Consider the following 12,579-nt stretch of genomic DNA (forward strand, 5'->3'; position numbering starts at 1 on the left):
CTCACGTCATATATGGTGTTAGATATGGTCATGGATTGGGCTGTGCACCAAGACTGGTAGGTGCACTGATATTTTATTTTGTGGACATAGACCATTTTTGTTATTATTAGGTAAAATCAGAACAAGTACATGCCACATTGCCACCAGGCAATCTTCTATGAAAAGAACAATTATTCGAATCTTAGGTAGAGTGAGCTGAATCAACATTTACTAGTTAAATTAATGGGGTGTATTATATTAGAATTTTAAAGAATTTTTTTTAATTAAAAAAAGTCTTGTAAATTTTAAAAGACTTTGCAGGATTTTAATAATTTTTAAAATTTGTAGGATTTTGCAAGACTTTCAATTAGGATTTTAATGTATTTTGCAAGACTTTTAAGTTAGGATTTTAATGAATTCTGTGAGACTTTGTGAACTTTGCAGAATGTCGTAGATTTTTGACATACGATAAAAGTTTAATTTTTTTTTCATATATTCAAATTTAAAGAGTCAAAGATAAAAATAATTAAAAAAAATAATGTCTAGATAAATAATAATTATTATTATTCTCTGTACTATCATGTCCTTCTAAAAAGCATTCAATCACATATTCATAGTTATACTAGTCCTCTAAGCATTAACATATTTTCGCTCTTGCTCTTGAGTTTTAATAATAGGTTCAAAATTATAATTTGATTTTCATTAATCGGTAATGTTGAAGATGAAGGTTCGTTCACCACTTCAATTGAAAATTTATTATAATGACATTCTTTACGAAGAAAGTTATGTAATGCTGCATATGTTAAAAATTATTCTAAACAACATTTCAATTTTTTTATAATTTGTGATTTAAAATATTTTATTTATAAATTTATAAATGATTAAAAAAATAGTGAAATAATTGTCTTACTCTCTTATAACTAAATATGTTCCTTTATTTTATATTGGTATTGAAGTAGAAATTTACAAACATCAACTAGGAGGAAAAAAAAAATATATATATATATATATATATATGAAATTTGTTACAACTTACAAGTACAAAATAATTTTTTTATTTTTTAATTACTTTCAATTATTCACTCGTGAAAAATATTTCTAGTATTGAATTCTAAGATACTGCAATGTCTTTTGTTAACTTTCTTTTTTAAAATATAAAAAAATCCTAATTTCACAATATAAAAATTAAAAAATTAAAATTCATAGTAAAAAAAAAGAAATAAAATAATTGTTGAGTCATAAAAGGGAAATGATAACAGTAACAAATTCAAAAGAGAAAAAGAGTTCGTAGTTTTTGTGTTGAGAAGGTTCTTCTCCCAACTAAGATTCATTCTTATCTCATTCTACTCACAAAAATCCTAACTCAAATTCATCATATATATATATATATATATATATATATATATATATATATATATATAATAAATCTAAATTGATTACAAGGTCTTGAAGATCCACAATTGATTATGGAGATCATGATATCAATTTTAGCTTTCACCTTTCTCTTTTTTGTTATAAAAAAAATTACTATAGTTGAAATTTCAAGCGTTTTCTGTGTTATATAACTAAGGAACAATCTCAATTAAATAGAGCAAGTCAATTAAAGAGAACAGAGAGAAAATTAGAGCAAGTCAATCACACTATCATTTACGTATAGAATTTTCACCAAATAGGAGAATGAAATGAGAACAGTAATAAAATATTATATATGAACAATAGTGCAATATTATTAGCGAGAGAAAAAAAATGAAGAAGACATGAGCATAAAAAAAGATGAAAAACTCACTTAAAAATTCTTGAAACACTTGAAAAGTCACTTCAAACAATTTTCCAAAATTTGATGGGTTTTGATGTGATTGTTTTATGAATTTGGTATTCATAAATACCACTAAAAAATCCTTTAAAACCCCTCTAATACAACAATAGTTTAAAATCCCGATATTTCTGAATATCAATTGATTGTTTTTAAATTGTAAAAAATCTTAAATGAATACTAATAAATTTTAATGGACTCTTTAAAAAATGTTAAAAATCCAGATTAAATACCACTAGATTATTTTTAAGTAACATAAAATCCTGATCAAATACCAACAAATTTTTTTACTTAAAAAAAATCTTTTAAAATCTTATAAAATCCTAAATCAATACACCTCCTGACTTACGGGTGACTTTGATATATAATAATAGCCCAATAAATGATTCTTTGCTTACTCGGTTTTTCGTTAAATAATTTAAAATCAACATTAAAATATCAAATAACGTGATATTAGATAAAATATTACATGTTTAATTTCACATTAAAAAATTATTCTGAATGCATAATTGATTGAGAAAAACAAGTTTAGGTTATTTTTATATTAAACTGAACTTTATACTATATTTTATTAATTAGTTCTAAAATAAAAACACGATCAAAAATCACTTTAACTCAAAATCAATTCTAATAATTATACAAAATTAATTTGGGTGAACATTTTGCAAAATGATTTTGAATTAATTTTGTAAAATTGAGGTTAATTCTCTTCTCTGATCTCCCTCTCTCACCTTCGAAGAGGTGTTTGCAAACAAATACCTTAATTCTTCTACAGCCATACACGCCTATTTTTCTCAATTTCACGTATAATTAACCTTCTTGAAAATTCAAAACTAGAACCATTTCTCTCAAATCTTAAGAGGACTTTACACAAGGCCTGATAGGCCACTTGGCCTCCGTGCCTAACACAAATAGCCAAGCAATATAGAAGATAAATAATTCAAAACCCACATATTATGTAATCACTAAAAAGTGACACTTCCATTGAAACAACACTGGCTATTTGTGAATGTAGTTTAATTCGTTCAAAGATTCATCTTTGACATTGTGGGAGTAATTCGCAAGTTGGACAATACCACTTTCCCTTGAACCTTGTCTCTTGCGTTAGGCCAACACATGAGTAGTGGAACCATTCACCTCCTTGGCACTATCAGGAAAAACATTTTTAAAGTTTAGAGTCGGAACAACCAAGGGAGGAAACCAAAAATGTCAGTCATTGGAAAAGAACAATATCATAAAAAGAAAACAGAATTATTAAAACTAGAATGCAATGATCCAGAATCAATAATCTTGTAGGAGAAATACGTTATTTCTTGCTACAACATGGATTTAGTTTATAGTTACTAAATGCATGCAATATAGTAGTTAGCCCAAGTGATCATGCGGCAAACACGATACAAAAATTTTGTTTTTCTTATTTTTACTTTTTTTTGGGGGGGGGGGGGGGGAGGGGATTGAAAGAAACATCTCCTGAACTACCTTCAAAGTCCATCTAAATGCCCCAAATACGAAAAAATCTAACAAAACCAATTCCAAAATAAATATCAAGTTACGTGTAAGATGGTCAATGTTAAGTAACATAAAATGTTTATATGATCCCATGAACAATATATCTTACACATTATAAATTATCTATGAAGAATATTGTTTTTGTATCCAGCCTTCAATAATGGTATAATTTTATAAATGGAGATAAACACCATATAGCAATTAAACTTGATGTGGGTATAAGAGATAAAGGATATTAGCATTATTAAGATTGTGTGTACACACATATGTAACTTGATTTTTTTCATTTGAGTAAATGCACTGTTTTAACTTTTATCACTTTCCTCTCCTCTATACCACATTCTAACATGGTAACATACCAATACCACCCCACATGAGAGATTCTTGACTGCATCTTCATTTGTTTTCACTTTCCATTTTATTTTCCCAAGAAAATGAATTCTCTCATTCTTCTCTCAGAAACCAATTGTTCTCTTTTCTTTGATACGATTTTATACGCAAAATATTCATCTTCGTGATTTATCAAATTCATTCCATTTTCTTCTCTTGTTTCTTGCAATCTAGCATGGATCATCTTGTGTGAAAATGCAACACAAAATGCTTCGCATTTCTCTATTGTGATCTACTTCGCTCGCTTGTTTTGCAACTAGATCCCAAACTCCTTGTTCTTCACTAATTGCTACATGTTTTTGGTTCAATTGGTTTTTGGAGGAGAGATATGTGTTTCTCGGCTTCCATTCTTGGTGTCTTCACTCTTCAACTAGTTCAGGCCATTGTTCTACTTTGGGTGCTGATTCACGTTTGTTGTGAGATTCCAATTTGAGCATTTCAGGATGTTATGAGGCTAGGGTCAAAGATTGTCCAACATCTCTTACTTGACGTGCCTGTTGCTGGTATTTGGGATTTTCTGGTTTTCTGTTCATTGTGTTTTGGGTTCTTGGTGGATGCGGCCTTCACAATTCAATGGTTTTCTGCCACTGCCTTATTTGGTGGTTAAGCTTTTGATGTTTTTTAGTCACCATCTATCTTTTGACAATGTATTTTTGGCACATTTTATTGTATTTCACATTGATTTGATACTTGTATTGTCGTTCCAAGACGGAAATGTTGTAAACAACTTCCAGCTTGCAGGGGGCTCTGAGATATATAGGATATTAGTATTATTAGGATTTGATATATAAGCCACATTTGTACTCATCTAGCCTGATTTTTCTATTTGATTAGATCTACATTCTTAGCTTTATCATTTTTCTCTCTTTTCTCTCCTCTGTACCATGTATTCTAGCAATAGGAAATCAAAATACAATCTGCATTGTGCCAACAGACCGTACTACCCTGGAAACTAGAAAGAAGTGAAACATAGATAGTGCAAGAGACAAAACTAAAATGTACTTACATTTTCATTGTCACAAGCAATCATATCTCCAAAAGATACCTGAATGCTCAGAATAGAACTGCCTCAGTTTCTTACTTCAACATTTTAAGCAAAAAAAATGACAATATGGCATAATTGCTCACATGGAGATTTAGAATTATATGATATATTATGAGCAACAAATCTGAACCTGATGACAAACACAGTATGTAGGTTCATTTGGATCAATGGGTTGATCAACATCCATCGGGGTAGCATACTCCTTCTTATGACTTCCTGGTGGAGGCATTAGCTCGAAGTCCCTATCACGCTCTCTATCCCAATCTCTATCCCTATAATCAAGTCTCTTTGATTGAGGAGTTATGTATATGGGCTTGCGCTTTTCAGCTTTAGGGACTATAGGCAATGGGGGAAGAATTGCTGGTTCATCAGGTGGTATTTTACCCTCTGATAAAATAAAATGCAGCAAATAAAAAAGATGTTAAGAAAGCTCAAGACTTGCTAATTTTGGTAAAAATAAAAATTAGAAGAAACAAATGCAAAAACTCAAGAAAAATCCTCAAAAACTATACCAAGAATGAAAGTTGAAAAACATGAAAAACAGGATGAATTGGTAAGTCTAATCTGTAAGCTGCCACACCAACCTTTTCCACAACAGCTAAAAGCCATAAACCTCTGACTAAGCTTTTCATTTGGGAGGCGAGCCAATGACTTAAAGCAATAATGGATTGTGCCTTCAAGTCCCACTTCCAACTCCATTTCCCTCCTCTTTATATCTGCTAATTGTTTCATTCTGTATTTTGCACAAATTTACCTTCAACTCCTCCAAAACTATATGTCTCTCTATTAATAGTTGGTCCACCTCTTGTATCATTGAACTTTCTTGCTGATACTTAATTATAGATGGCGATTCCCTCCTATACAATACTCTGAAAGGGCTCATCCCAATGGAAGCATTATATGAAGAATTGAACCAAAATTCAGCCCATGCCAGCCATTTAGACCACTGTTTTGGGTGATCATTCACAAAGAACCTCAAATAAAATTCTATAGTTCAGTTGGTGACCTCCATTTGAGGATGATTTGCAGTGCTACATTTCAATTTAGTTCCTGCCATCCTAAACAACTCCTTCCTAAAATTTCTCATAAACAATCTATCTTAATCTGATGCTATAGACTTAGGAAACCCATGTAAAAGGATAACTTCAGCAACAAATCTGTCAGCCACATCTTTATCTGAACAGGGTTAGCTCAGAGGAATAAAATGGGCAGATTTGGACAATCTGTCCACTACCACTACAATGTTGTCTTTCCCTTTTGATCTTGGCAATCCCTATGAAATCCATAGATAAATTTTCCGAAATTTGAGAAGGAATAAGGAGGGGCTACAGCAGCCCTGCTGGCTTCAGTGTTTGGTACTTGTTTTGTTGGCATATTCCACGCTCATTTACCTCTTTTACCTCAAAAATTAAAATATATTTCTAATTGGCATCATCAATCAAAACAAAAACAAAAAATGTTTATGGGGTAATATTAGATAAGCTTGTTGCTTTTAGTACAGGGGATTTGTCATTTGTTCCATTGATAATGACAACAAGACATAGCTGCTTCTTTATATAAATATACTTACTTCACTCTTACACCCGATCCATTAAATGGAAAACTTTTTAACCACAATTATAATAACGGTAAGAGTTACATATTATATAATTTTATTGGTTGATTTTGAAAATGTAAGTTATACACACAACAACAAAAATTCAGAATGCAAATTGCATGATTATTTTACCTTGCTTTAAATCTTCAGCAAAGTTGTTTAAATCCTCATCAAGTCGTTTTACATGGCTATCTATCTGAAGCAAATACAAAAGGATTGAAACTTTTAGACTTCATCAACATTCCTTGTATGCATAGGAAGCAAAAAAACAAAAAATCCACATGGTTTCCTAGAAAAGAACTGTGATCATTGAGTACAGTGCACCTCAGAATCAAAACAAAGCAACTTTTCCCATGGTATACATGTGTATATCAAAACTTAGAATCTTATTCCTTACTGATTGTCTTCACTCTTCATTAATACAATGTAAATTGACATAGCACACAAAATATAAGAATGAGGAGGTTCCTAGAGAAGAACTGCAAGGGGCTATTACATGATAGCATCTCATCAAAACAAAATAAAAGCTAGATACATGCATATATTATCTAAAAAACCAAAAGAACTTCTAAGTATATTGTTATGCTAGTTCAAGGAAAGGAATCAAGAAAATAGATTGACTAAATCCTACACTACGAATGGTTCCACTTCCAAACATTCTCTATACAAATCAGCCCAAGGCTATTAAATGTATTATAAGAAAATACAGATTGTAAAGAATCATAAAGAATAAAAAAATCTTTAATGAGTACAGCAGTTAGCTTAGATGAAATAACTATTTGAAGAAGTTAATATAAAAAGAAAAAGGAAATCTTTCAGAAATTCCTAAACTATAAAGGTATCACCATACACCCGAATGTTAGTTACTAAGGGCTATTATGTTCGTTGGAAATTGGAATTGTATTTCCAACCCTTCCTCATGCAACAGAATCAATTATTCAGAAGGACGTATATTACAGAGTGATTTCATCCTCAATGAATGACGCTTCTCTGAGGGGAATGGGAGGTAGAAGTATCAAGTTTAAACATTTCCAATAAAAATAAGATGATTATAGCATCATCAAGTATCAGGTAAAAAGACTGGAACACTTTGAATAACAAGAAAAATGTACAGGCCCAATGGCTTTAAAGTTGTGTTTGTGAAGAATAGTGTTTTAAATCCCAGATAGTGGTGCCTAGCAGCAAGCCCCAAGGATATCAAATTGTGAATCACCAGGCTAATTTATTAACCATGAATCATAATTTGTATCGAACCGTAAGATTCAGAGACAGTGAAAAACAAGAACAAAAAGCTCACCAGGTCATATGCTTGTCGTGCCAACAAAACCTTCTCAGTGCATAGACTCAATGCACTATCCTGATTTGCCTCGATCTCTTTTCGCATTTTTTCAATAGCAGCATCATCGTCCTCATTCCCATAATTGTTATTATAATTGTGATTGCCCTTCTTAGAGCCATGTGATGAGAACCCCACACAGTACTTCGTTTGCTGCCTGGTCTGGTTTATCATAGCTTCCATCACACACAAAAAGCACAATCCAAAACTAAAATCAATTAATCCTATTAAAAATAATCAATTAAGAGTTACATTGATGTAAAAATAAGAAGATACGCATTAAAAAAACAAAATATAAAATAGAATAAAATAAAATTTCGAGAAAGCACTTACATTGGGATCGTTCATCGAGTTCTCTTACAGTGTTGAGCAGTCTCTGAAGCTCAGCGGGTAATGTGCTCGCGTCTATGGGAGTCGAAAATTCAGCAACGAAATCGAAAAGAAATTCATGGAAAAATAGGGGAAAATGGGGGAAAAAGAGAGAGGAGGAAAAAACGCTTACACTCCAAATAGTCATCAACGTAGACTCCGGTGCGTGCAATTGCCATTTTGGGGGAATGTTTATCGCAATTGGTGAGTTAGGTTTTCCGATTGCGAGCCTTTGAAGAAAACTTGCTTGTTCAGACGCAAGGGAGAGGAAATATTCGAAACGCTGTCGTATGGGCGTAGTGTGTTTTTATAAGGCAAAGTTTCAACTAATCTAGTGAGTTTATGGATGACAAATAAATCTCTTTGCTAATATCTGAATCCATTCCTATTTTAACATGAAATATTGGGTATGAAAAAAATTTAATATATTAAATCGGATATGGATAGAAATATACTTACTCTATTTTTGTCCTCATTTTTAATTTAATATTTATTCCTGATTTAATTGTGTTAAAAAAATTAAATATTTAATTATATATAATTATTTATTATGATGTAAAATATTTGTAATTGTTTAATTATTAAGAAATTTTTTGATTAAAATATGAGATAGACAAATAATCTAATTATAATTATAATATAATAAAAAATAAGTTAAAAATATTGTGTATTTTTTTTGTAAAAAAAATTAAATTGTAACATGTACAAATATACTTAATAACTGACAAAGCCAAAAATGAAACGAAAATTATATATTTGACAAGTACAAGTATAGAGATAAGAATGAATTTGAGGTGTGGAGATAGGAAATGATATGATAGAACCCATTCTCAACCCACTTAATTACCATCCCTAAGTGAGTTACCACTTACCCTGAACGTATATTCGCAAGTGGTATGGACAAATGTGTTTTAACAAATATTTATAATTTTGTATTAACAAATATTTAGTTTTACTTGAGTAATTGTAGCAAATAAAATCTAAAAAAAATTAAATCAAATAACATTCATCAATCAATTTTGAGTAGTGATAAAAAAGAAAAAGACGACGATGATGAAATAAGACACAAATAAAAACAAAAGTATCTAGCATTAGACGTTGATTATCATAATAAATACAGTTATAGTCAATATATACAAATGTATAATATGGTAGTCGGAAAAACAATGGAACATTTTGCTTTTTTTTTTTTTTTTGTAAAAGATATTGTGTATGGCAATAATTTGATTTTAATGAAGTTTTGGTAGCCAATTTTTTTTTAAACTTTAATTTTGAGAATGATAATTTCTTATGTTTGATTTTTTATTTAAAAAATATTTTTAAAAAATATTATTTTTCAAGAATGATTTTTGCATTAGTTTTAACGGAAATATTTCTGGTGAGAAATAGATTATTTTAAGGTAAAAATAAAGTTTTAATGTGTTAAGAATATTATATTATTTTTATTTATTTATTTAACATAATTTATTTGTTTACTTAATGTAGTAAAAATTTTAAAATTTCAAGTAAAATTTATAAACATGTTCATAAATATTTATGATCAATCAAATAAATTTTATGTGAAAAAATTTGTTGTGCACTGAACACTTTATAAGATAAATTTTATAAGTCGATAAATAAACAAAATTAAATACTAAAATATTCTAAAATAGTTAATTATTATAATAAATCAAAATATGTATTCAAAATAAATGAATTCAGTCTGACACTTGTCATAACTTTGTTCCACTTGACAATTTACCATCAATAGAAAATGACTCAAAGTTTTCATATTTAAATAAAATAATGTAAATAAAAATCAAAATATAAAAGGAACATACTAAGGCCATACTTGATCAATTTAACATCAACAGCTTTTTGACTATTGTTGAGTTATTATGAAACTACTAATTAAAAAGGTTATTTTAAAATAATTTCTTACTTTAAAGTAGTCAATGTAAAGTACTATTAGTTAATCAAACAATAATTATGTCACATTATTCTATTTATTTTAATTTTTTAATCTAAAAGTGATGTCAAATAAGACACGTGACACCACTGGTAATGTCTTTTAGAACCCAGTACAACACCACGTATCTAATAACCAACTCCAACGCTATTATTTATTTAATTATTTTTGTCACTTTAGGCCAAAGTGATTGTATTCTTTTTTTTTTTTCTTTTTTAATTTGATGTGTGTGGTTAGGAGCCATAATGTGACTTTTTTTTTTTTAATGTGACATAAGTGGCTAGCATAATTTTTGTTTGTAGTCATGGGTTACATCAACACCTTCTTTTATTTATTAATTTTTAATGATGTTGTTATAGTCTACAATCAATGTAAATTTCTAATAAATATCATTACTTCCATCCTTAATTACAACTTTCTCTCAACTAATTAATTTAGTTAAGAACATTAGATTTATCATAAATTTAAACTACTTTTCTAAAATTAATATTCTCTTTTTCCACTTAATCATCCCTCACCCAATTAATTAATGTTTAAAAATGATAGATATTAATGTGTCTATTTATCTTCTCCAATCTTAATAATAGAGAAAAATTTTTATCCAATTAATTTTAAGTATTTATCATTTTTTGACTAAAAAAATTGTTAATTAAATAAGGACAAAATTATATTTTTAGTTCTTTATTTTGATATTTAAATTCATTTTGGTTCTTTATTTTGATATTTAAATTCATCTTGTTCTTTTAATCTCATGAATTTAAGTCAATTTAACCCTTTTAAATCCTTTTTTTAAATCATTCATGACTTAAAAAATATCTTATTAAATTTACTTATATAAAAATCATTAAATGCAATCAAAATTTAAGTCAAAAAACTATTATATACTCAATAAAAATAAAAAAATTTCAAAAATATAATTTTATACTATTTTTTAATTGTTCATAAGATATAAACATAAATAAATGGAAAAAAAATCAAAAAAAATAAGAGTATAATTTAAACTTAAATAAGAGTATTTTAGAGAATATTATAAATTAAAAAATAACTTATAAAAACTTAAAAAAGAAAAGAAAAGTGGAGAGTCTTCTATACATGAAGGTTTGTGTGATAATAAATAAAGCAAGTGATTAGATGAGGTATAGTCTTGCGCAATCTTTCTACCCAATCAAATAAACAAAGCGTGTTTGATCAATGATGTCTGTATTCAAAGTAAACTAAACGAGTGGCGAATTCAAATGGCACAATCTCACTCTCAACCTCTACCCCTCCAGGACCGAGTCGCAATCGTCACTGGCTCGTCCCGCGGAATCGGTCGAGAAATCGCGCTTCACCTCGCCTCACTCGGCGCGCGACTCGTCATAAACTACACCTCCAACTCGGCCCAAGCCGACTCAGTCGCCGCCCAAATCAACGCCGGCTCCGCCACACCACGCGCCGTCGTGGTCCAGGCCGACGTGTCCGACCCGGCGCAGGTCAAGTCCCTCTTCGACTCGGCCGAGCGCGCCTTCGACTCGCCGATCCACATCCTGGTCAACTCGGCCGGCGTCCTCGACGGCACGTACCCCTCCGTGGCCGCCACCACCGTGGAGTCCTTCGACCGCACCTTCTCGGTCAACGCGCGCGGCGCCTTCGCGTGCGCCCGGGAGGCGGCGAACCGCCTGAAGCGCGGCGGCGGCGGGCGGATCATCCTGGTGACGTCGTCGCAGGTGGCGGCGCTGCGGCCGGGGTTCGGCGCCTACGCGGCGTCGAAGGCGGCGGTGGAGGCCATGGTGAAGGTGCTGGCGAAGGAGCTGAAGGGGACGCAGATATCGGCGAACTGCGTGGCGCCGGGACCCATCGCGACGGAGATGTTCTTCGAGGGGAAGTCGGCGGAAGTGGTGGATCGGATCGTTCAAGAGTCTCCCATGGGGAGGCTCGGTGAGACCAAGGACGTTGCACCTGTTGTTGCGTTCTTGGCCACCGATGCTTCTGAATGGGTCAACGGTCAAATCCTTCGCGTCAACGGTGGCTATGTGTAGTGATGTAATCTATTTCTCCTTCGCTTTTATCATTCTCTGCGTGCGGCTGCATCATATTTTACTGCTATGACTGAATTGTGGGAATGGGTTTTTTGAGACTTTATCAGCTGTGGAGCTTCATTTGTCATCTCATAATTTTCTTACTGCTTAATGGTTATCTGTGCTTGGTTAAATTGTTAAATGATAATCAAAGAATTTGGGGGAACTGCACGATTATTTTCTTTTGAAACCTAGGTGGTGCAGTATATTCAGCTGAGATATCATTCACAATCATGTTTATCAATTCTTATTGGTGATTACTGTAATAGAGATGTATGATTTTAGGATCAAAGTTTTTCATATGGGAGAAACTTGTAGTAGAAGTGTTGATAAATGGTAAATGTAAGTCTAATCGATAGCTGGTGTGGGTCTTTTATAGAGTAGACACAGTAAGGGCATTCCTATGCTGTAAAGAAACAGCAAATAGTTTGATATGTTGTGGTTGTGGTGGAATTGTAATAAGGTTATCTTTATCAATCATGGTTTCTTTGAGGCCACATAATGGGGTATATGTAGCATTTGAAGTGTTGGTGCCG

At 31.4% G+C, this 12,579-nt stretch overlaps 2 protein-coding genes across 3 annotated transcripts; one reads left to right on the forward strand and one right to left on the reverse strand.

Moving 5' to 3' along the window:
• Positions 1 to 2,580: 2,580 nt before the first annotated feature.
• On the reverse strand, positions 2,581 to 8,339 carry ING2 (PHD finger protein-like protein). Of its 2 annotated transcripts, none has more exons than XM_020363571.3 (7): positions 8,172 to 8,335; positions 8,003 to 8,074; positions 7,631 to 7,845; positions 6,466 to 6,529; positions 4,867 to 5,123; positions 4,698 to 4,736; positions 2,581 to 2,939 (listed from the first exon to the last, which is right to left on the reverse strand). In XM_020363571.3, exons 1-7 carry the CDS (start codon positions 8,215 to 8,217, stop codon positions 2,826 to 2,828), a joined length of 807 nt encoding a protein of 268 aa, XP_020219160.1. In that variant the 5' UTR covers positions 8,218 to 8,335; the 3' UTR covers positions 2,581 to 2,825. The 2 variants fall into 2 exon arrangements, 1 of the variants encoding a protein (XP_020219160.1); XR_003804428.2 differs by having other exon boundaries at positions 2,741 to 2,939; positions 4,820 to 5,123; positions 8,172 to 8,339.
• A 2,775-nt stretch (positions 8,340 to 11,114) lies between these two features.
• On the forward strand, positions 11,115 to 12,309 carry LOC109802090 (NAD(P)-binding Rossmann-fold superfamily protein). The gene has a single exon (XM_020363304.3). It carries the CDS (start codon positions 11,222 to 11,224, stop codon positions 12,002 to 12,004), a length of 783 nt encoding a protein of 260 aa, XP_020218893.1. The 5' UTR covers positions 11,115 to 11,221; the 3' UTR covers positions 12,005 to 12,309.
• Positions 12,310 to 12,579: the final 270 nt, after the last annotated feature.

The sequence above is a fragment of the Cajanus cajan genome, chromosome 4, assembly GCF_000230855.2.
Source record: "Cajanus cajan strain Asha chromosome 4, NIPB_CcT2T_4, whole genome shotgun sequence".
Classification (NCBI taxonomy): domain Eukaryota; kingdom Viridiplantae; phylum Streptophyta; class Magnoliopsida; order Fabales; family Fabaceae; genus Cajanus; species Cajanus cajan.